Source organism: Manis javanica, chromosome 9, assembly GCF_040802235.1.
Source record: "Manis javanica isolate MJ-LG chromosome 9, MJ_LKY, whole genome shotgun sequence".
NCBI classification, from domain to species: Eukaryota; Metazoa; Chordata; class Mammalia; order Pholidota; family Manidae; genus Manis; species Manis javanica.
Window position 1 is genome coordinate 13,409,215 of NC_133164.1, and position 23,125 is coordinate 13,432,339.

Sequence of the window (23,125 nt, forward strand, 5' to 3'; positions counted from 1 at the left end):
CAAGCCATATATGTCTTCACTATTTAATATTTCTAATTAATAGTACTGGTGCCCAGAACCACCGCATGTGCCTAACCATATGTGGCACAGTCCACCTTCAAAACGTTAGACTTGGGGAAGCAGCCCATGCTCTGGAAGTTGGCATGCACTGTTTGTGCAGGAAATTCTGGGCTGGGCTTCTGTGTGCTGGAACATGGTCTAGAATGGGCGAGCACAGGCTATGGGAGGAACTGATCCATTAATCCTTTGGAATTTTCTAAGACAAGGGCCAGGCTGGGGAAAAAACCCTCCTGCCTGTGTATAAAGTTGGTATGGATCCAGATACTCACTTGACTCATCATCACAGCTTGTGTTTGCTACTCAGCTTTTCAAAAGCAAATAATATAATGTTTAGAGATATGTACACATAATGTGCAAACTGTGTGCCTCAATGTACAGTTGACCCTTCAGTAACTGTGAAGGCTATCCCCCTTGTACAGCCAAAAATCCACATAAGACTTTTGATTCCCCCAAAACCTTACTAATAGGCTACTGTTGACTGGAAGCCTTACTGACAATTTGAACAGTCGATTAACAAGTATTTTGTATGTTACAGGTATTATATGTTGTATTCTTACAAAGTAAGCCAGAGAAAAGAAAGTGTTTTTTCAAATTGTTACAAATCCTGGTGCTTGTGAGAAGGGGCGGGTGTGCAAGGATGGGAGGTGAGATTCCCAGGTAAGGCTGGCACAGCGTCCCCACCCTAGCCCCCAGCAGCTTCCCGGTCAGTGGCTGAGCCATGATCAAGGCAATCCTCATCTTCAACAACCATGGGAAGCCATGGCTTTCAAGTTCTACCACCCCTACAGTGAGGATACAGAACACCATAACATCAGGGAGATCTTCCACTTGGTACCCAAGAAAGATGAAAATGTAATTTCCCAGAAGGAGGATTCATAATTGGAGCATCTGATAGCAAACTGATACCTAAACATTACACAACATTATATTTTGTCTTCTGTTTGGATTCTTCAGAAAGTGAACTTGGCATTTTAGATCTAATTTGAGTGTTTGTGAAAACATTAGACAAGTGTTTTGAGAATGTCTGCAAACTGATTTAATTTTCCATGTAGACAAGGTTCTTAATATTCTTGCAGAAATGGCGATGGGGAAATTGTATTGGAGGCCAACATAAATGAGATTGAAACACAAATTGATGCACAAAATAAACTGGAAAAATCTGAGGCTGGCTTAGTTAGGAACTCCAGCCCGTGCTGTTATCAGCTGTGAAGAATATGAATCTTTTGAGACCCCAAGAAATATTAACATTAGTGACATCAGTACAGAAGTGCCAAACCTGCCCTCGTTTAAATAATAAAGTTAAAAGGCCACTCCCAGGTAAAATCAAGAGGGAATAGTCATGTAAGTTTACCATGCAGTTGTTTACAAAATACAGAGGAAGAGAGTCTTACATTTTGCCCTTGGATTTAAGTCAAGGTACGTACAGAAGTTGTGTAAAATCAGTATGGAAGTTTAGTGTTGCTTTTCTTGCTCAGTGATTTTGAAGAAATTGTGTGATTTTTTTCTTTCTTTTTAAAACTGCATTCCTATGCCCATCTAAGCATGCTTCTATGAGTTGGCTACCAAAGTATTTCAAAAAACGTTTGAGACAATTCTTTAAATTATGTGCAACCCAAAATGTTGGTGTTTTGTATGGCTCCACAAGTGCAGCATTCCTTAATTCTTTCAGTTATTTGTCAGAATTGCTATTTAAAGAACCAAGTACGTACTGCATGAAAACACTATGACCTTTTTCTCTTAGTTTAAATAAACTAAGGTAACTGGACTTCTAAAGCACCTTTCTGTTTGCTTGATACCTACTTTAGCAATAATATTTTAAAGACCCTCTCACTCAACAAACTAAATAAAAGTATATTTAATCACTGTTAAAAAAACTGTTGCAAATCTCCACAAAATTTTCCAATATATTTATTTTTAAAAGTCTGCATATAAATGAACCTGTGCAGTTCAAATCCACATTGTTCAAGGGGCAACTGTAATTTTTTTTCTCACCTTTGCTATTTTCAAACAAAAGAAGCAGAAATAAAAATTGAAATAAATTCAGCTACATTTTTATTTGCTTACTATACAAAATATCAATATTCACCAAAATTTTATTTCCCTTTTTTAAGATCATTTCTGTCTTCAAGAAACAAATATTTATTTGAACACTTGCTATGTGCTCTATATGCTAGAACATTTAAGGTTCTCATAGTCTGCTGGGGGAGACAGACCCCTAAATAATTTTTAAAATTTGTAATTATTTATCACTGCTACTCCGTTCTCAGCTGTGATAATTGGTATAAGAGGTTTGAAAGGTTCAAGAATGTATGATTGCCGCTATGCCATGCCAGTGTCAACCGGTACATCTTATTTCTCCCAACTCTGTATATGTTGGGTTATATAATGACAGTGGGGAATAGGGAATACATTTGATGTATTTGAAATGGTTTATCATCAAATGTTAATTAAGCAAGCATCCTACACACACATGCACGTGCATGTGCATACACACACACACACACACACACACACACACACACACACACACACCTGCAAAAGTCTACATAACAGATTTTGCAAAGCAAAGGAATTACCTGAAACTTCTACACAGAAATCTTTACCCAATCTACTTTAGAGGACTCTATTTGGATCTTGGATTCTCTTTCAAATCCAGGAATTTAAAAATTAGACATTTAAAAATCCCACCAAAGCTGTCCTAGGTCATATGATTTCAAGTAAAAACCACAGCAAGGTATTCAAAATAAATACTACTGACCTATTACTATTTTTGAAGCCTTGTGCTAAATAAAGTAAGGCACAAAATTGATTCAGTCTAGGAGAAGCACAGGGAAACACATTTCACAGTGACATGTCCTTCAGCAAAATTTATGTGGTTACTTTTTTTGAAGAACCACATAAATTTTAGCAGACACTAAAATTTTGCAAAAGATGTACTCAAATTTCTCAATCTGGGTCAACCTCAGGGTTGTTAAAATGGCATATGCATATTTTCTGGATTACTCACTACTTAAAAATACTGAATTTTGCCCCATTGTCAGAACAAGTGTTCCACTTTGAAGCTAAAAAAATAGCCACGCTACTTTTGACTCCGACATCCCTACTACACCCACCTCCAAACGTTCTACCAACAGAGATCCATTCCGTTAGCCCTAACGTGGGTATAATCTAAAGGGAACAGGAAAGCTACTTGCGTTTAAATCCTTGCGTGGTGGGGTGCAACGTCCCTAATCCCACGTCATTCAGACGCAGGGCTGCGTTAGATATTCTCTTCAAGGTCCCTTGGACCTGCACACAACTTCGATTAAAACGCATCTCTTCTCGGCAGCAAATTTACATAAAAGCCACTTTAGCAAATTAGCTAGCTAAGGTTCAGGCCAGCCGCAGGGTGGGCGTGAATCTGGTTTCTCTGAAAAGCCTTCCTGGGCGAGCATCCCCCCCGAGCCAGCAACAGATCGCGCCTTGGCACCACGTGTCCGCGCCTACAGCAGGATTGGCGGAGCGCATTTTAGCTCTGCGGTCTAGACGCGCGTGGTCCCGCCCAACTGCCAGAAAGGCTGGGACGCGCTGAGGAGAGGCCGCGGGGAGATCGCGGAGGGGCGGGGGCGGGAGGGGGGTGGGGGATCCCGAGGCGCCGGTGGCCGGCAGTCTGGGAGGGCCGGGAGCGGCATCTGGCAGCCCTCCTTGCCACAACTTGCCCAAAGCAGGCAGGCTTCATCCCGCGCCCTGGAAGAAGGAGGCAACCCGCTGCTTCCCCCTCGGCTGCTCCACCGCCTCCGCTGCGCCAGCCACGCCTCTGGGGTTTGGATCCCCAGTTCGCCTGCAGCGCCAGGCGCTGGCCCAGGAGCGGACAGCTGGGGTGAGCTGAGGCCCGCGATGCGCCGGGCGCCCTTGGGAGCCTGCGGCCGACGGGGCATGTCCGTGCCCGCGAGGCCGGGGCCGCCTCCCTCTTCGGCGGCTGCGAGCCGAGGCGCTGCAGACCCCGCTGGCCTGGCTGCCGCAGCCTCCACTCCCGTTTTGTCTTCTACGGGGAGGCGCCGAGGCCGCGCTGGAGCCGGCGTACCCCGGCCTTTGTTTTTGTGGGTTCCGCGGACCGGCCCTTGCAGTGCGCCCGCGGAGGGAGGTGCCGTGCGGCGCTGGCGGCCCATCTCTGGGGTGTGGGGCGGAGGGAACGGGAAAGCGTGACCCCTTTTTTCCTGTTCCGGCCATCTTGGCGACGGAGAATCATCCAAGGGGCGAGGATGGTGAACTGCGCGGCGCTAGGGGTCCCTGTGTTGGCGGCCATCCGGGATGGGCGCATCGGATCGCGCGCGCCTCCTCTCCGGCCTGCAGTGGGGACGCGCGGACAATCCCCCATGTTCACCTTCAAGGGCTCAGAGCACGGGGGAATCCCCCGAACAGGCCAGAGGCACTGAAAATAGGAGAGATGCGGGCTGCGAGCTTTTACTTAATTAAAAGCTTAATTCATTTGATCATTATCCACGTGTACGGGCTGCAAATTCTTAATGCCTCTCTCTGCCTGTCCTGTGCTAGGTGCTGGGGACAACGGTGAGCAAGAGAAACCACGGCCCTTGTTCCCGCCGATCCTGCAGCCCAGTGGATGGAGCCCACGGTCCATAGACCTGCCAGGTCAGTATCCTGACGCCTTTTAAAAAACAGATAGGGAAGCAGGCCTGGGACTGACATAACTTGTTTTAGGTCATGCAGCAAGAAAAATTGGGAGAATCAAACCTTAAACCTAGGTCTTTGAGACTTTTATGCCGGGTGCTGTAAATCTTTAATAGTTCTTTTTTTCCCAAAGGCCCATTATGTAAAGTGATTTGGACGTATGGTTTATACGAAGTCATGTTAAGTGTATGCTGTATTTCTTGTTTGTTGTTCATATGGGGTTTTTTTTCTAGTTTACGCAATGCTAAAATACTTGATACAACTTTGCTTCCCGTTACTCTGACTTGTATTTTCCTTTCTTCTGTTCATGTCTCTGGCTGTTAGGAAAGAAAAAAAATTTCCTGATGGTTGGTCCAAGCAGGGACTCCCCGGTGGATTGGGGAGTGTCTGGCTTTTCCTCAACAATTTGGTCTATGTGGTAGCCACAGGCGGCCTCCAGAAGATGCCGAGAATGAGAGGCCCGAGGTCTACAAGTTGCTGCTAGAAATACTTTAGCTTCTCCAGAAAATAGAACGCAGCCGCCTCACAAGCTTGTAAGGTAAATAACCAGAGCTCTGTAAAACCTGATGGTAAAGCTGATGGTTAAAATTCCTCTCCATAGAATTGTTTTTGTCTTCATATTCGGAAAATGTATTTTTTTGGAAGGACAAATGAAGTATGAACATATTCGGGGAAGTTTTTTGGTTTGCACTTCTATCAGTTTAATATTTAGGTGGCCAGTCTATAGATGAAAAAAGACTCCATTTAAAAAAGTATCTTGGATAAGAAACTCATCCAGATTTTATCTTGCCATCAAATTTAGATTTTAAAACAACTTTATTGAGGCGTAATATAGAAAATGCACCCTTAACTTAGAGTGTACAATTCAGTGAATTTTGACATGTGTATATCCAGGTTATCCAACAGCACAATCAAAATACAGAACATTTCTGTTACATCCCAAAAGTATCATCCTGCCCTTTTGCAGCCAGACCCCTCCATCCCATTTATTTTTACAGTTTTGTTGCTTAACGTTTCTACGTTATGCGTAAAAGATGAGGATGAGAAGGTATTTACAAATTTCAAAACCTAAGGCGGAGCTAGGACTGCAAGTTGGCAGCTTCCTTGGGCGTGGCTCCCCACGCCTTCGGGCCTGGAGTGTGCAGCACAAAGGGTAGTGCCCCGGGGAGCTGGCTGGCACTCAGAAGGTGCGCTTTCCGGGGGGACGGGACGGGGGTGTCTGCCCGGGCTCACCCACGAGGTCTCCTCTGGTCCCGCAGGGCCTTGGGCGCTCGCTGACTGCGCGGGGGCAGCGCGCCCTTTGCTCCAGGTCCGGCCGGGGCGCTGCCATAGCAACAAAGGCCTGGACGCCGAGACTTAAAGCAGCCGCCGCTGGGATCCGGCTACCTCCCGCTCCTGGGGGGTTGGGCGGCGGCGGCGGCCCGGGCCCGGTAGACTGAGCGGTTTCCTCCGATGTCCGCAGAGGCGGCGGCTTACTTCCAAGCATGGTAAGAGGCAGAAAGGCGGGGATGCCCGCTTGGCGCGCCCGGGCTGCGGGAGGCCGGACTTCGCGGGACTCCCGGCTCTCGCATCACCTCCGCACTGTCTCCTTCCTGTAGCCTTTTAAGCAGCACGTCTACTACCCGCTGGCCAGCGGCCTCGAGAGTCCCGAAGGCCTCGCAGCCGCCGCGGCGGGCGCGGCAACTATGGCCCGTGCCTCCCACAGCGCGGCGCCGGGCTCCCTGCCCTTCTTCCAGTTTCGGCCGCGGCTGGAGAGGGTGGACTGGCCGCGGCTGAGAGCCATCGACGTGGACAAGGTGGCGGGGGCCGTGGACGTGCTCACGCTTCAGGAGAACATCATGAACATCACCTTCTGCAAGCTGGAGGACGAGAAGTGCCAGCACTGCCAGTCGGGGGTGGACCCGGTGCTGCTGAAGCTCATCCGCCTGGCGCAGCTCACCATTGAGTACCTGATGCACTCGCAGGAGTTCCTCACCTCGCAGCTGCACCACCTGGAGGAGCGGCTGCGTCTCAGCCAGGCCGACGGCGAGCAGAGCCAGAAGCTCCTCGCCAAGCAGGCCGGGGAGATCAAGTTACTCAAAGAAGAGTGTAAACGCAGGAAAAAGATGATCTCGACCCAGCAGCAGCTGATGATCGAGGCCAAAGCCAGCTACTACCAGGTGGGAAACTGCCTAGGGATTTCGATTCATAATTCAGTAAAGTTCTCAATTCGCACTGATTGGAATATTGAGAGTCCTTTCCTATGTCACTGCTTGCTTGCTTTTTTTCCCCCCTCCTAAGATTTGTACTGTAATTCAGAAGAAACAGCATATTTAACCAAAACAGTAATTTTAACCACCAGATGACATGGTTCATTACCTTATGTGGACTACCACAGGTTTAAAAATTAAACAGGTAACTGCAGTGCTTTATTGAAGTCATCTAAATGCTGGCTGTTTAAGTAGTTTCCACCTCCTAACTGATGTTATGAAAGAGAAAGCAAGTACAGACTGCTGTGGAGATCGGCCCTCAATTCTGGAATGATTACATTTGTGGGAGTTTTTATTTCAAAATATTTTTAAACTTACAGAAGAGTTTTAAGAATAGTGCAAAGAACTTTCTTATACCCTTCCCTCAGATTCCCGGATTATTAACATTTGATGCATTTGACTTATTTTCTGTCTCTATATTCATACTGTTGAACCATTTGACAATGAGTTTCAGACTTCTAAATATTTCAATGTATAACTTTCCTAAGAGCAAGGACACTCACTAATGTAACAGTATTTAAAATTTTTTAAATGGTTTTCTTATCTTAACCTCCAACTATAACAGGTTAGACAATGAACCCAAGGTAAATATTTTAATTTTTAGTGTAACAGAAATGTGTGTGTGTGTGTGTGTGTGTTATGTGTTAGTTTCAGGTGTAAAACACAGTGATTTGACATTTATATACATTACAAAATGCTACCACAATTAATTACCATCTGTCACCATACAGAGTTATTACAGTACTATTGGCTATATTCCCTGTTATACTCTTCATTGCTATGACTTATTTATAACTGGAAGTCTATCTCTAAATCCCTTTCACCACTTCACCATATTTTTTTTATTGATTAGGTGGAGGAAGCACAAGAGTTATAAACAATGTTCAATAAAGATAAATAAGCAACAGACTCACAAGATTGATTTCATACCCTTATATTCTAGTCATTTTGGCTAAATACGGTTTTAAAGGCCTCTGTTGGACTTAGGTAGCATACATTTTTAACCAAGTGTACTGAAAATAATTTCACATGTTCTGACCTGGGGGTTGTCACAGAAAGAGCATTAGATTCCTTTCTATGAATAGTTAATAGTACCTAACTTTTCTTAATTCATTTTGTTTTTCTTTTGTAAAATGCTATAAAAAGTATTCCTTTGAAATAGAAGTTTCTGTTATTCATCAGTATATTAAACTCATAATGCACACCCATATTTATCATGTATATAAAATCATCTTTCTAAGAAAATGCAAAAGGTTTTAGAGGATAAAAATTTTAGAGCATTTCTAAAAAGCATACTTTTTAATGGAGAAATTTGACTCCAGTTTATTTAGAATTCCTTCCTGCCTTCTTATCCTGAAAGGAAACCTCATTATTTCTTAGGTAGAGTTGTTGTGCAATAACCAGGATTTCTGAACCTCGTGCTACTTGTTATAAGAATGATCTGACTTCTACCAGTGATGGCAGAGAGCACTGGCTTTGAGGCTGACAGACCAAGTTGTTGCATGTATCAATAATCCATTTTCTTTTTTTAACTAACTAGTATTCCATAGTGTGAATATATAAGAGTTTAACTTTTCACCCTTGAAGAGTATCTTGCCTCATTCCAGGATTTGGCTATTATGAATAGTGCTGATGTGATCATTCAATGTGCAGGTTTTTGTGTGAACATGAGTTTTTTGGGGTTTTTTTTTTAAGTGCAGATTTATGTCCACCTCAACATTGAGGGGAAGGTAAAGTTCCCATATACCACCATGCCCCTACACATTCATAGCCTCCCTCATTCTCAGTCCCCCTTCTACCTACTCACAGAGTGGTAGGTACATTTATTACAATTAATGGAACCTGTACTGACATATCATAATCACCCAAAGTCCATTGTTTACATTATGGTTCACTTTTGATGTTGTGTATTCTGTAGGTTCGGACAAATGTTTAATGACATGTATACATCGTTATAGTATCATACAGAGTAGTTTTACAGAGTATTTCACCTAAGATTTGTCTGTGCTCCATCTGTTCATCCAATCCCCAACCCCTGGCAATCACTGATCTTTTTACTCTCTTTGTAGTTTTGCCCTTTTCCAGAATGTCGTATAGTTGGAATCATATAGGATATAGCCCTTTCCTATTGGTCCTTTCATTTAGGAATATGCATTTAAGGTTCTTGGATGTCTTTTCATGGTTTGATAGCTCATTTCTTTTTAGTGTTGAATAATCTCCTATTGTCTGGATGGACCACAGTTTATTTACCCATTCATATACTGAAGAACAACTTAGTTGAGTCCAAGCTTTGGCATTTACGAATAAGGCTGCTGTAAACATCTATCTACAGGTTTTTGTGTGGACCCTAAATTTTCAGCTCCTTTGGGGAAGTGCCAAGGAATGTAAAATTGTTGGATCATATGTTAAGAGTAAGTTTAGTTTTGTGAGAAACCACCAAAGTGGCTGTACCCCTTCACATTCCCACCGGCAATGAAAGGTTCTTTTGCTGTACATCCTCGTCGGCACTTGGTGTTGTCTGTGCTCCGCATTTTGGCCATTCTAGTAGGTGTGTTGTGGTATTTCATTTAAATTTGCATTTTCTTGATGACATATGTAGAGCATCTTCTTATATGCTTATTTGCCAGCTATATATCTTATTTGGTGAGGTGTCTGTTATGGTCTTTGGCCCATTTTTTAGTAGGGTTATTTTATTTTTGTTGAGTTTTAAGAGTTATTTCTATTTGGATAATGATCTTTTGTCAGTTGTATTTTTTGCAGATTTTTTCTCCCAGTCTGGTTTGTCTTCACATTTTCTTACATTATCTTTTGCAGAGCCCAAGTTTTTAATTTCGATCAAGTCCTGTCTGTCAGTTATTTCTTTCATTGATCGTATCTTTGATGTTGTATCTAAAAAGTCATTGTCATATCCAAGGTCATTTAGGTTTTCTTATGAAAACTATGTTATTTTCTAGGAGTTTTATTGTTTTGCAACTTTCATTTAGTTCTGCGATCCATTTTGAGTTAGATTTTATGAAGGGTGTGTGGTCTGTGTCTACATTCATTTTTTTGTATGTGGAAAAGTTTTTCACTTATTCCAGCACCATTGTTGAAGAGACCACCTTTGTTCCATTGTATTGCTTTAGCTCCTTTGTCAAAGATCAGGCGACAGTATTATATATATATATACACACACATATATATATGTATATATATATACACACACACACATATATATATATACACACACACATATATATATGTATACACACACACATGGTATATATGTAATTAAATATGTAATTTCTGGGCTGTCTATTCTGTCCCATTCTGACAAATGGATCTGTTTGTCTTCTTTAGTCAGTATCACACTGTTCTAATGACTGTAGCTTTCATATATGAAGCCTTAAAGCCAAGTAGTGTCAGTTCGCCAGCTCAATATTGTGCTGACTATTCTGGGTTTTGCTTCTTCGTACAAACTTTGTTGATACCCACAAAAGAACTTGCTGGGATTTTGATTGGGGTTGCACTGAGTCTATAGATCAAATTGGGAAGAACTGATGTCTTGACAATATTGAATCTTCTTGAATCCATTAACATGAATATCCATTTATTTAGTTCTTTGATTTTGTTCACCAGAATCTTGTAGTTTTCCTCATATTGATCTTGTATATGTTTTATTAGATTTACACCTAGGTATTCATTTTGGGGGGTGCAAATGTAAATGGTGGTGTGTTGTAATTTCAGATTCCACTTGTTCATTGCTGAAACATATGAAAGCAGTTAACTTTATATTCAACCTTGTTATCCTACATATATTAAACTATAGTTATATTAAGTGTAAGAATGTATATTAACCTTGTATCCTATAACTTTGCTACAGCTTTCCTGGTTGGTAGTTTAAGGTTTTTTTTTTCCTCAATTCTTTTGGATTTTCCACATAGATGGTAATGTCATCTGCAAACAAAAGCAGTTCCGCCTTGCTTCCCAATGACTATGTCTTTCTTTTCCTTTTCCTGCTTTATTTCAGTCTGATTTTAGCTGTAGGTTTTAATCAAATCGAGAAAGTTCCGCTCTCCCCTGCAGGAGGTTTTAACTCTCAGACTCATCCACTCTAAGACCTCCAGCAATCTGTCAGTCACAGTTCAGGTTTTCCTACCCTGGCTCCGGTTCCTTCAGGGGCTCTTGCTGGCGAGTCTCTGCTCTGGGAAGCAGCAACTCCCTGTAGCCACCTGTGTGTCTCTCCAAGCTTGGGGTAGTCGCGTGCCATGTGTCCTCCCTGTCTTAGAGATACAAGAAGAGTTGCTGATTTTTCAGTCTGTTAGCTTTTTATTGTTAGGATGGAGTGGTGATTTTCAAGCTCCTTCATGCAGTTCTAGAAAACAGAAGTTCCTTAACATTGTTTTGGTGTTTTTTTTTATCATACAAAAGTTTTTCACTTGGGTGAGGTAAAAATGTCAGCCTGTTCTTTTTGGAGTAGCAGCCCTTCTTACTCTGAGCTTTTGACTCTTTTCTTTTATTCAAATAGTTAAAATGTGTATTTTCCATTTTTAGAAGTTAAAAGTTATGCTTTCCAGGTTTCCTCCATTTCCTTTGGCTAGGCTCACCCGAGAGCCTGCACCTCCCTCTGAGTCAGTGTGGGAAGTCCTGTGTCTGGAGCCGTCACGAGCAATGAAGGCTGGAAAGATGCTTTGAAGTGCAATGCCCAGGAATATGCCATAATGTTAGTTTTCTGGGTCACTAGAACCTGAAATTCTGATGCCGTTGTACTGATTAAGAGTAAGGCAATACCTAAATAGAAGAACATGTAAATAGCACAATGGAAAGGAACGTAAAATCCAAACTGAGAGAAACACTGTTCATCAAATGTTTCTTCAGCAAAAGACCTGCAAGGAAAAAGAGATGGAAGGTCACATTATAGATCAAAGGAGAGCCAATAGATGTAACAACCAGGTGCAGGATGTAGCCACATTGGGGTTCTGATTTAAAACAGATAGTAAAAATATTTCCTAAGACAATGTGTGAAATATTGGGGGAAAAACAACAACAAATGTTTGGGTATTTGTTGATAACAAGGAATTAATTTTCACATTTTAAAAAAGTGGTATAATGATATGATTGTGTTAAAAGAAAGTCCTTTTAGACATAGATTCTGAAGTACGAATGAAATACACAATATCCAGGATTTACTTCAGAGTAATCCAGGGGCAAGGATATAAATGAAACAAACTGAATTGTTTAAAATGTGAATCAATGTTAAAATAGAAAATAGAGATATTGATGGAGTTGATCTTTTTTTCAGTAAATTCATTTTAGGAGGCCAAATATTTTTAAGGGTGTATTCAATGGTCTTTTAATGCTCGGCTCTAGAGATAAAGCTGTGCATAAGATAAGCCAAGAGCCCATGTTCTCAGGAAGCTGACACTCTAGAACCTAGAGGGGGTTAATAAACAAGTGAAATCAACCTGAAAATATTAACTGTTGAGATGTACAAAATAAGACACTGGGATGGACGGTGACTTAGCAGCAGGATCATCCGCAGAGACCTTGTTGAGGGCGTGCGTTCGTCCCCAGGGTGGAAGAGGCTCCGCAAACCACGCCCTGAAGGTCCAGGAGCCAGCCACGGGAAGGTCTGGGAGGATGGAGGCAGGGAGCAGCTACAGCAGAGGCTGTGAAGGTGGCCTGCTGGAGGGACAGAAGCAAGACTGGCCTGGCTGCAGTCCCCCAGACAAGGTTGTGACAGGCTGGGAGCCACCAGTCTAAGGGGATCATCATCAGGGGTTCCAGAAAGCACCGTGAGGGCCTCCTTTACCTGCTGCGAGAGAGTTTTCATTGCCATGGGCTCAGTTCGGGAAGGATACCCTGGTTTTACATGTGTCTTTTTAGTCATGCTTTCAGCACCCTTGTCCCAGTGATGTCTTTTAGGGGAAAAGCCCCCAAGAGGTCGTGTTTCAGGTAGTCGAATTTTCATTGGAATTGGGTGGGAGGACGTTCGTTATAAACTCGTGGATTTGTGGCTCCCTCCTTTTCAGTGCCATTTTTGTGACAAGGCCTTTATGAACCAAGCTTTTCTACAAAGTCATATTCAGCGCCGCCACCTTGAGGATTCTCACCTTGGTAAGTCGTGAGCTCCACTTCAAAGAGCTGTTTTCTTTCTGGTACCTTTTTCTTTTATTAGTGAGACGTGATCCAGTGCCTCTTTCAATCCTTTTAAAAGAAAGCGTTATGATCCTTGTTCATTCAGTAAGTAAATATTGAGTCCCTACTATGTGCATGTGGTGCACTAGGGACTGGGGACACAGCCATAAGCGACACAAAGTCCTGCTCTCTAGGGTCTTGCATGCTAATGGAATGGGTGGAGGAGACACACTTAAGCAAATAAATGAGTGTTTCTTTTCAAATGGTGGCAAATGCAGCGAAGAAAATAGCAACAGAAGAAGGGATGGGAGGGAGTCAGCAGAGTCTTCCTTTAGGAGGCAATATGGGACCAGACACCGGAGTGAGGAGGAGACTGCACCCTTGAGAACACCTGCAAAGTGCATATCCCAGACAAGGGCAATTCTGACTATAAAGTGTGTGACAGGGAAGCAGGATGGTGTCTGAGACGCTGCTAGAAGGTTGATAGAGTCCAGTGAGTGAGGCAGCGGTGTGTGGTGATGTTGGAGAAGAGGGGCCAGAAATGTGGGTGTTTTCGTGAGTGTATCAGGAAGCCACTGGAGGATTTTAAGTAGGGGAGAAAGAGGATCTAATTTGTACCTTAAAACGACCCCACCAGCTGCTGGTGGAGAAAAGACAAGGGGCAATGTTGAAAGCAGGTGGAAGAGTGAGTAGAAGACTGTAAGAATAGCACAGTGAGAGAAAACGGCAGCAGGACAGGATGGTACCAGGGAAAATGGGAAGATGGGAGAAGCGACGGAAGAGAGGATGTATTCTAGGCACAGAGCCCACAGAGATGTGACTGAGTTTGAGAGCAAGAGGTGAATGAAGCAAAGACCATCCTGAGTTTTGTCCTGGATGTGTGGGTGAATAGCGGCGATGTTTACTGAGATGGGGAACGTAAAAGTGGGAAGCCCAGGAAGCCCGCTGATGGAGGAAGGCATTTTGTCTTGGTCATGGGTAAGCTGAAGTCACACACACAGTGGCCACGCATGGGGAGATGCTGGAGATCTGGAAGTCAAGGGAGAGAGGCCCAGGCTAGAGATTTCAACTGGGGTTTATATAAACCTGGACTGGATGAGATCATCTAGAGAGAGAAGATGGCTGAGGGCTGCCCCTAAGGCTTTCCCAGCACCAGGAGCTCAGGAAGAGAGTGAGAAATAGCAGTTGTGGAGAAACAGCAGGAGGGAAATCTGGCAAGTCTGTTGTCATGGAAACCAAGGGAAATAAGTGTTTCAACAAGGAGGCAGGGTGAGCTGTATCAAATGTTCCTGCTGCACAGAAGATGACGACTGAGAATTGACCATTGTTTTCACAATGGCTGCTGGTACCCTTGACATAGCAGCTTCAGGAGATTGCTGGGGACAGAAGCCCAAATGGAGTAAGGTGGGCTGAGAATCAGGCAAAGAGGTCATGTTAATGACAGACATATATTTCAATAACATTTTCTGGGAAGGAAAGCAGAGACAGGCATTGTCTGGAGGGAAATGTGAGACCAAGGGAACGTTTTTGTTTTCTGTGATGTGGGAGATACTAAGATGTGTTTGAGTGTTGATGTGAGTTAACCAGTGTAAGGAGGGGGAAATTGAAGAAGCAGGAGAAGGCAGGGGTTCTGTGGCTTTCCAAGGAACCAGGTTTCCTATTATTTAAATGTTCTTGAAAGCCAAGAATACAAGTTCTATTCCTCCATGAGCAGATCAAAGATTCTGCAGATTGCTCACAAAACAGTAACCCACAGAACCTCTCATGATGATCCTAAGCGTTTGCAGTGTCTGTGTGTGGGTACTTCTAGCTTGTTACTCATTGCTCGCTTTCCCCTCCTTTTTGGGCTAGTCTTGTTTCCATGCCTGCCTATTTCAGATAAACAGATTTATTTAGGAAATAGCTAAGCCGTGTATAAACAGTGTGAACAGCATAAAATTTCATTTGTAAGTCGTGAACCACTGATAGAATTTATGTATTAGAGAAATTGTAAGATGAAATATTTTAATGAATCTACCATTCTTCAGTGTGAAACTGACCTTCTTTCTCTTCTGTTTCAGTATCTTATTCTATCTCATACTCATTTCAGAGAGTATTTCAGACTCTGAAATAAGTATTATTTCTTCAGGTCATCTTTGAGATTCTGACTTTCTACTTTGGTTTCCATACCTTTCATGTCTACACTCACAGACACATGTATGTCCATTCAGTCATGTGCACATCTGCATGTAAGTACATGTACATAACTATTCTTCCCTTCACTTGTTGCTTCCTTTTACAACTTTTCAGTACCTCGTTTTTGCCCCATGGGTAGGTTATGGCCTGAATTTGCATTTGGAATGCCAGCCTCTGCTTGCCTTAGTACTGATGAGGTTCTCAGCAGAGTTTGATAGGAGCCAGAAGTATGGTGACCATAGATATTTCAATATGGTGGTACCAGCAGCGGAAGGTGTCACTTCCTTTTTCTGACTGAGACAGGCATCTCGAAGAAGAGCCCAGGACTATTCTTTGTCACCATTATTGCTCCCTGAATGGGCTCTCACACTGTCTCTGTAGGATAATCCAACACAGTGGCTAAAGAGTCTTCTAAGAAGAATTCAGCACTCAATAAATGAGGGGCTGCAATTAAACACTAAAAAGCCAAAATTGTCTCACCTGGCATGAAAGAATAATATTCCAAGTAAGAGCAGTTTCCTTTGTCTTTGTCTTACCAGTAAGACTGTACCCCATAAGTTTTCAGACAGGCTTCAGAAGAGATGGTATTTTAACATGATATTTCTGTTGCAGCAGAGTATAAGAAAAAGGTGCAGATTGTTAAACTCAAGAATGAGATGGACATGTTGAAGGAGCAGCTACAGCTTACTAAGTCTCAGCTAGAGGCTGCACAGCATGCCAATGCAGTCCAGTCTAAGGTATGATACTGAATTCTGAAACAATGGTATATTGAGAAGGATTGGCGTTAATTCCTTGTAAGTGTTTGCTAGAATTTACCAGTGAAGTCATCTGGTTCTGGAATTTTCTCTGTTGGGAGGGAGGTTTTTGATTACTGATTCTGTCTCCTTACTTATTACTGGTTTGTTCAGATTTTGTTTCTTCCTAATTCAGTCTTGGTAGATTGTGTGTTTCTAGGGATTTATCCATTCTAGATTGTCCAATTTCTTGGCATATAATTGTTCATACTAGGCTTTTATGATGCTTTGTAATTCTGTTTTTATCAGTTGTAATGTCTCCTCTTTTACTTATAACTTTGAGTCCTCTTTCTTTTCTTGGTTTGTCTAGCTATTTATCTTTTCCAAAAATAAACTCTTAGTTTTGATCTTTTCTTTTGTGTCCCAATTTTCTATTTCGTTTACTTCTGCTCTAATATTTACTATTTCCTTCCTTTTGCTAATTTAGGGTTTAGTTTGTTCCTTCTTTCTAGTTCTTTGAGGTGTAATGTTAGGTTATTTGAGAGCTTCTTTTTAATGCTGGAATTTTTATCTATAAGCTTTCCTCTTAAAACTGCTTCTGCATCCTGTGAGTTTTGGCATGTTGTGTTTGTGTTTCCATGTTTGTTTATATCTAGGTATTTGTGATTTCCCTTTTGATTTTTTCCATCTGCTTGTTGTTCAGGAGTATATTCATTTCCACAAACTTGTAAATTTTCCAGTTTTCTTCTTGTTGCTACTGAATTCTTGCTCATACAGTTGTGGTCAGATGTAATTTCAGCCTTCTTGAATCTGTTAAGACTTGTTCTGCACCCTCACGTGATTTATCCTGGTGAATGTTCCATGTATGCTGCAAAGAATGTGTGTTCTGCTGCTATTGGATAGCATGTTCTGTACATGTCTGTTAGGTCCATTCGGTGGATAGTGTTGTTCTAAACCTGTGTTTCCTTACTGATTGTCTGGATGAGCAGCCCATTGTTGAGACTGGAATATTAAACTCCCTCACTATTACTGTATTGCTTTTTTATTTCTCCTTTTCATTCTGGTAGTATTTGCCTTATATATTTTGGTGCTCCAATGTTGGATGCAAAAACATTTACAATTCTTGTATCTTCTTATATCTGATCTCTTTATCATTATATAATAACCTTCCTTGTTTCTTGAGATCTTTCTTTTTCAATGTAGACATTTACAGTTACAAATTTCCCTCTGAACACTGATTTGGCTACTTCCCTTTTTTATTATGTTGTGTTTTAATTTTCATTCATCTCAGTGTTTTCTAATTTCCCTAGGGAGTTTTACTTTGACTCATTGGTTGTTTAAGAGTATGTTGTTTGATTTTAATGCATTTTTGAATTTTCTAGTTTTCCTTCTGTTACTGATTTCTGGCTTCATTCGTGTAGTTAGAGAAGATACTTTGTATGATTTCTATCTTTTCAAATGTATTGAGAAATTTTATAGCCTAACATATGGTCTATCCTGGGGTCATCCAGGTGATTTTAACAAGGATGTGTATTCTGCTCTTGTTGAGTGCAGTGTTCTATGTATGTTTGTTAGGTTGGGTTTGTTTACAGTGTTACCCATGTTCCCAGTTAAATGACAACAAAAAAAAAACTGAAGGTTATAGAGAAATCAAAGGCCGATCAACTAGAACTTGACTTTGGCTTATATAAGTACAAACTTGTGTTTTTTGGGGGTGAAATGGGGCTACTCTACCCCAGTTCATATGGTATCAAGAGAGATTCTTCTAGTCAATAGACTTTTAAAGTATGTTTACATTTTATATATTAATGCATTATCATATGTACTGTACAAGTTCACAGATCACAGAATACTTCAGATTTGGGCCTGTATGTTTGTATTTTAAGGGATTTAAGGACAAAAGGATGCCATGTGCTACCTTTGCTTTAGAAAAAACCACTGTGTACATTGCTGCTGTATGAAGTGTTATTGAAAGCCTAACTGAAATAGGCAAAACTAGCAGGCACATTTGAGGTGAAGCTATGTCCCTTTACTTAAAACTTTGCATATTTGCTTCATATCAGAACTTTTATTAAAGCCATATATTAAAATAATTTCAGGAATATGAAATGCAGAAAATAAAAGAGGAAGAATCTCGGAAGTTATTTGAAAGATCTAAAGAAGAAGAAAAGGAGAAATTAATTGATATAATGGAAAAAGTCAAGCAAATGTTCATGAAGGAGTTGAAAGAATTAACTTCCAGAAATTCAGCATTAGAATATGTAAGTATTAAACCAAGAAGTTCTTATAGTATTGGTAGAGTCGTTGCCTTGAGAGGTGTCCTTAGGATGGCATTACGGCCAGAGGATCCAGAAGTTCCTTTATTGTGCGCTGGCCCAGATACCCCTCTTCCCTGACAGTCTTGAGGGGCCTCAGGTCATACAGAAGACAGAGCAAATCAGCAAAGTCATTTCCTGGAGAGGGGGAGCTTTGGCCCCAACCCCCAGTGTAGAACACTTGGTACTTCCGGTACATTTGGTCGGATGTAGAAGAGGGTGCTTCTTAGCTAGCTAGGTTTAAATAGCGAGAATCTATGAACTCCTCCCTCAGTTTTGGAACTTTCCAGAAAGGCTGACACATCACCAATGTGGGAGAAGGAAGCTAACCCAGGAAGACAGTGGAAAAACCTTTGCCAGGCACCTTGCTCACACCAGGTCTGGCTGGTGAAGAGGACGAGGGGCCTGAGGGAGCCTGACGAGGCTAGATGAGACCCTCTCCCACCACGGGAGCAGCGTTGGTCCAGAGTGCCCCGGTCACACGCATGGATAGTAGACCTCGCTGGCTGGAACCTTAATCCTCTGCGAAGTCCTTCCTCGGACAGTGGCCTGTGTCTTCCAGCTAAGAATTATCAGAGCTCTGTGGGCAGGTGGGCAACTCAGTGCCGAGTCTCCTGGGGAAAGGGAAGCAAGGGACGCAAGGGAAGATCTGTGAGCTCCCTCTAGGGGCCAACACGTTTTACAAACTAAAATAGAGGGCTGTTTTAAAATAAGAGTTTTTATGGCCAAGATCCTTCTCTAAAATGCCTTGAACTCTTGCATAGGGGATGATAGATTGTAACCTCTGAACTAAATCCGGCATACCACCTGTTTTGGTATGGCTCATGAGCTAAGAAAGGATTTTACATTTCTGAATGGTTGAAGAAAATCAAAAGAAGATAATTTCACAACACACAAAAATTGAAGTTCACACTTCAGTGTTTCCAAGTTAAGTTTTATTGGAACATAGCCATGCTTGTCCTTTATGGTTCGTCTATGGCCTTTTGTGCTGAGGCCTTAGAGTTGAGTGGTTGTGACAGGTCTTATATGTCTCCCAAAGATGAAATACTATCTGGCTTTTTAAGAGAAGACGTTCGCCCACCCCTGTCATATTTTTACAAAGCAAATGTGGCACAGTATTAACACTTTGTGAGGGTGAAATGGGTGTTCATTATACTATTCTTTCAACTTTTCTGTGAGTCGTAATTTGCCAATAAAAAGTTGAGGGGAAATAACTTAATGGCTCGCTGTGTCTTTTCTGTAGGGCTTCCTTCTGGCAACTTCTGTTGGTTCAGTTACACCCATATTACCTCTCCTTGGTTGTCATTCTTCCTTCTAAGCATCAGAGCTCCTACCTAGGTGGCTTCTTTTCCCACCCCTACTCCAGGGGCCTCTTCGGAGCTCATATCTGTGGTGCCTTCTGAAGGTGGGAGTCCCTATTACCCACAGTGGTAGATTTGATACTAGCCAATTTAAAACTAGCTTCTTAAGTCCACATGCATTTTCTTTCTTGTGATAAGCTGCTGGTTGCGGTCCTTTCACCTGAGAATTCCCTCTGTGGTCTTGTCCCCTGCCCCCGTTCCTAGGATGATTGTGGAATAGGACTTTGTCCCACCTGGGACTTCTCTACTACTAAAACCATTCTTTTTAAACTGCTCTGTTGAGATATAGTTCACATACCATACAATTCACCCACTGAAAGTATTCAGTAGTCTTTAGTATGTTCACAGAGCAATGCAACTGTCCACACAGCCCTTTTAGAACATTTCATCACTCCAAGGAGAAACCTTGTACCCGCTGGCATCCGCCCCCCATCCCGGTCCCCAGCCTTTACGATCATCCATCCGCTTTCTGTCTCTACGCATCGGCCTGTTCTGGACATTTCATGTAAATTGACTCATACACTATGTGACCTTTTGTGAGTGGCTCCTTTCACTTTAGTGTAATGTGTTCAAGACTTATCCATGCGGTCACATGTGTCTGTGTTTAATTCTTTTTTTGTTGCTGAGTGATATTCCATTGTGTGGATATACCGATTTGTCCATTCATCAATCGATGGACATTTGGGTTGCTTACCCTTTTGAGCTATTGAGGTTTTCCAAGTTAGTATTAATAATAGAGTATTTTTTAGAATAGTTTTCGGTTTACAGAAATATTGAGCAAAATAGTGCAGAAAATTCTATATAAAACCCCCTCTCTTACCTTGTACACAATTTTTCCACATTACTGACATCTCATATTAGTATGCTATATTTGTTGCCATTAATGAACAATATCAATATATTAGTATTAATTCAAGCCCATACTTTATTTCACTTTCTTTAGCTTTTACCTAATGTTCTCTTTTTGCTCCAGAATCCTGTCTAGGACACCACGTGACATTTAGTCATCATGTGTCCTTAAGCTCTTTTTGTCTGTGACAACTTTTCTGACTTGTTTTCGATGACCTGGGCAGTTTTGAGGAGTATTGTAGATGCCCCTCCATTGGAGTTTATCTGATAGTCTTGTCATGGCTAGACTGGGCTTAGGGGTTTTTGGGAAGAAGACCTCAGAGAGAAAGTGCGGTTTTCATCACATCGTCTCAAGGGTACGCACTCTCCTCATGATTTATGACTGCTTATGTTGACCCTGATCACCTGGTTGAACACCACCCCAGCCAGGTGAGCAGGTTTCTCTACTGAAAAGTTATCCCCCTCCATTTCTACTCTTGGCAAAAGAAAGTCGCTATTGGGACTTACAGGGAAATATGCTTCCCACCCTTATGTTTTTGGAACTAACGTATTACCTTCTGTGGTTTTCTGAGGGTTTTTACCCTCAGAACTTTGGGAATAACATGACAAGCAAAGGGCAAGATTGACACGTCCTGTCCCGAATGGGTTCACTGATACGATCCCTGGATGATGCTTCATCGTGAAATTATTTTGAGAAACAGCTGCCCACAGTTCCTCTGTTTCTGGCAACTGTTACGTGTCCGATAAATTTCTTGAGACCCATTCCCTAAAATTAGAAAGTTAACGTTTTTCTTTGCCTTATTCACCCTGTACACATTGTGTTAAAAAGCAGCAGAAATCAGGAAAACCACTAGGCAGGAGAAATAGAAGCAAATAAGGGTCTGTAGCATCATCAGATTTAAAACATGGCTACACGCTCAACGTTATTCTCTATTTCAGTCTAACAAAAGTATTTGTACCAGTGATTTTTGCATTTTATTTTATAGGAATTGTCAGAAGTCCAAAAGTCCAATATGCACATAAAGTCTAACATAGGCACCTTAGAAGATGCACAGGATTTTAAAGAAGAAGGTCCCCAGTATCCTCAGGATTTCCAGAATGCGATGCAACGTCTTGATAGTCAGGTATGTAAAGGTGGGCGAGAAGTGCAGTGGAGGTCTGATTTTCTTAGTGAATTTATAGCAAGTGTTATCTATAGAACTAAAGATGTTTGTCTGTTTCAGTGACTGTGAAGGTGACTAGTTCTTTTTTTGTCTCCTAATGCATGTATAACTCAGAACAGGTGTTCATTAGGTGCTTGTTGATTGACTGTAGATATGGATACAGAACAGTTGGCAGAGCTGTTTATTTTCCCTAACACGGTATCTATTTGAATTACTTGCTGTTACCTTAATACTTACCTTTCATATTTCAGATGTAGGTCACAGTTTCAAAAGGCATAGGAAGGCATTTTGAAGCATAAACTTTATTTTTAGAGCTTATATATACAGGTCCATTGGGAAGTGGTGATCTTTATTTATCAAACACAATTACAGTCATTTGGAAGTATACCTTCATGATTGGCATAATCGCCATCCTGGTTATTTCGTCACAACAGTTTAGGGGAACATTGTTTTTTCCCCAGGACACAAAAATAGATGAAAGCTTATGAATTTAGGATTTTTTAAAAAATGTCATTTTAAGAAGTGTGTTTTTGAAAACAGATACTGCCACTACTTCCTGCTTTGCTGCTCACGTCTTACCTCCCTCCCCCAAATCCACATTCTACATTGCAGCCAGGCTGACCCTGTCAGTGTCCTGTCTATCGTCCTTTAACAGCTTCAGAGCAGAGTCTAGAAACCTTAACCAGCATTTGAAGTCCCTGAGACTTCGGACCCTGTGTCATCCCCCACCATCCTTGACTTTCCCTTCATGCTCCCAGTTGGCTGAGGTCCCCAGAACATGGCATTCTGTGTTCTGCTATTACTCTTTGCAGCACTCCCACTTTTCAGGACTTGGGGCTGACTCAATCAGCTGGGGCAGCACCTCTTCTAGAGGGTTCTCCTCTGGGTTATTGCATTTCTGTAAGTTGCCCAAGCAGGACCCGATCACATACAATTACATGAAACTCTATCGTGTCCACTTTCCTCCTGTACCAGGCAGGGCCTGCTTCTCAGTTCTCTCCTAGCCTGCCAGGGGTGCCCAGCAAGGTGCCTGCACCTAGTACGGGACCAGGAATCATGTCCTGAACTGAACTGTTGGCAGTTGCTCCCAATAAGCTGGTCTCAGAAATTGAAGCACCCAGTTAGAAAATCTTAAGGCTCCACTTAAATTTTATGTTTCCTTCCTGTGAGCTGTTGTCATTTCAGAAGCCATGGACTCAGAAACCTTTGTGTTTCCTCAGGTTTGTGAACAAGCACCTGTTTTTGAAAATTACATTTAATTGGAACACGGCCATACCCATTCATTTACAGACTGTCTATGACTGTTCTACTACTAATAGTAGTGACTGAGTCTCTTGGCCCCCAGAGCCTAAAATACTGTTAGCCCCTTAACAGAAAGTATTTGCTGGCCCCCTGCCTTAGAGTATAAGATTAAAGCCAAGTGCAAACGTGTCT

General features: G+C 42.1%; 1 protein-coding gene and 1 pseudogene across 9 annotated transcripts in view; both read left to right on the top strand.

Annotated features, from left to right (window-relative positions):
* Positions 1 to 778: 778 nt before the first annotated feature.
* LOC108389639 (AP-3 complex subunit sigma-1-like) lies at positions 779 to 1,354 on the top strand (annotated as a pseudogene).
* Positions 1,355 to 3,665: 2,311 nt separating this feature from the next.
* DZIP1 (DAZ interacting zinc finger protein 1) overlaps positions 3,666 to 23,125 on the top strand; it is a 57,573-nt gene continuing 38,113 nt past the window's right edge. For 5 of the 9 annotated variants that reach the window (XR_012120998.1, XR_012120999.1, XM_073212436.1 and 2 more), the window contains exons 1-9: positions 3,667 to 3,919; positions 4,594 to 4,689; positions 5,053 to 5,266; positions 5,988 to 6,215; positions 6,327 to 6,887; positions 12,989 to 13,073; positions 15,882 to 16,006; positions 18,103 to 18,264; positions 21,515 to 21,652. Coding sequence is in view for 7 of the 9 variants with exons in the window: in XM_073212436.1 (XP_073068537.1) it covers positions 6,213 to 6,215; positions 6,327 to 6,887; positions 12,989 to 13,073; positions 15,882 to 16,006; positions 18,103 to 18,264; positions 21,515 to 21,652 (1,074 nt within the window). In the remaining 2 variants the exon portion in view is untranslated. Of the gene's footprint in view, positions 3,920 to 4,593; positions 4,690 to 5,052; positions 5,267 to 5,987; positions 6,216 to 6,326; positions 6,888 to 12,988; positions 13,074 to 15,881; positions 16,007 to 18,102; positions 18,265 to 21,514; positions 21,653 to 23,125 lie in introns of all 9 variants that reach the window. The other 4 variants (XM_073212439.1, XM_073212438.1, XM_073212441.1 and 1 more) reach the window with 2 other exon arrangements.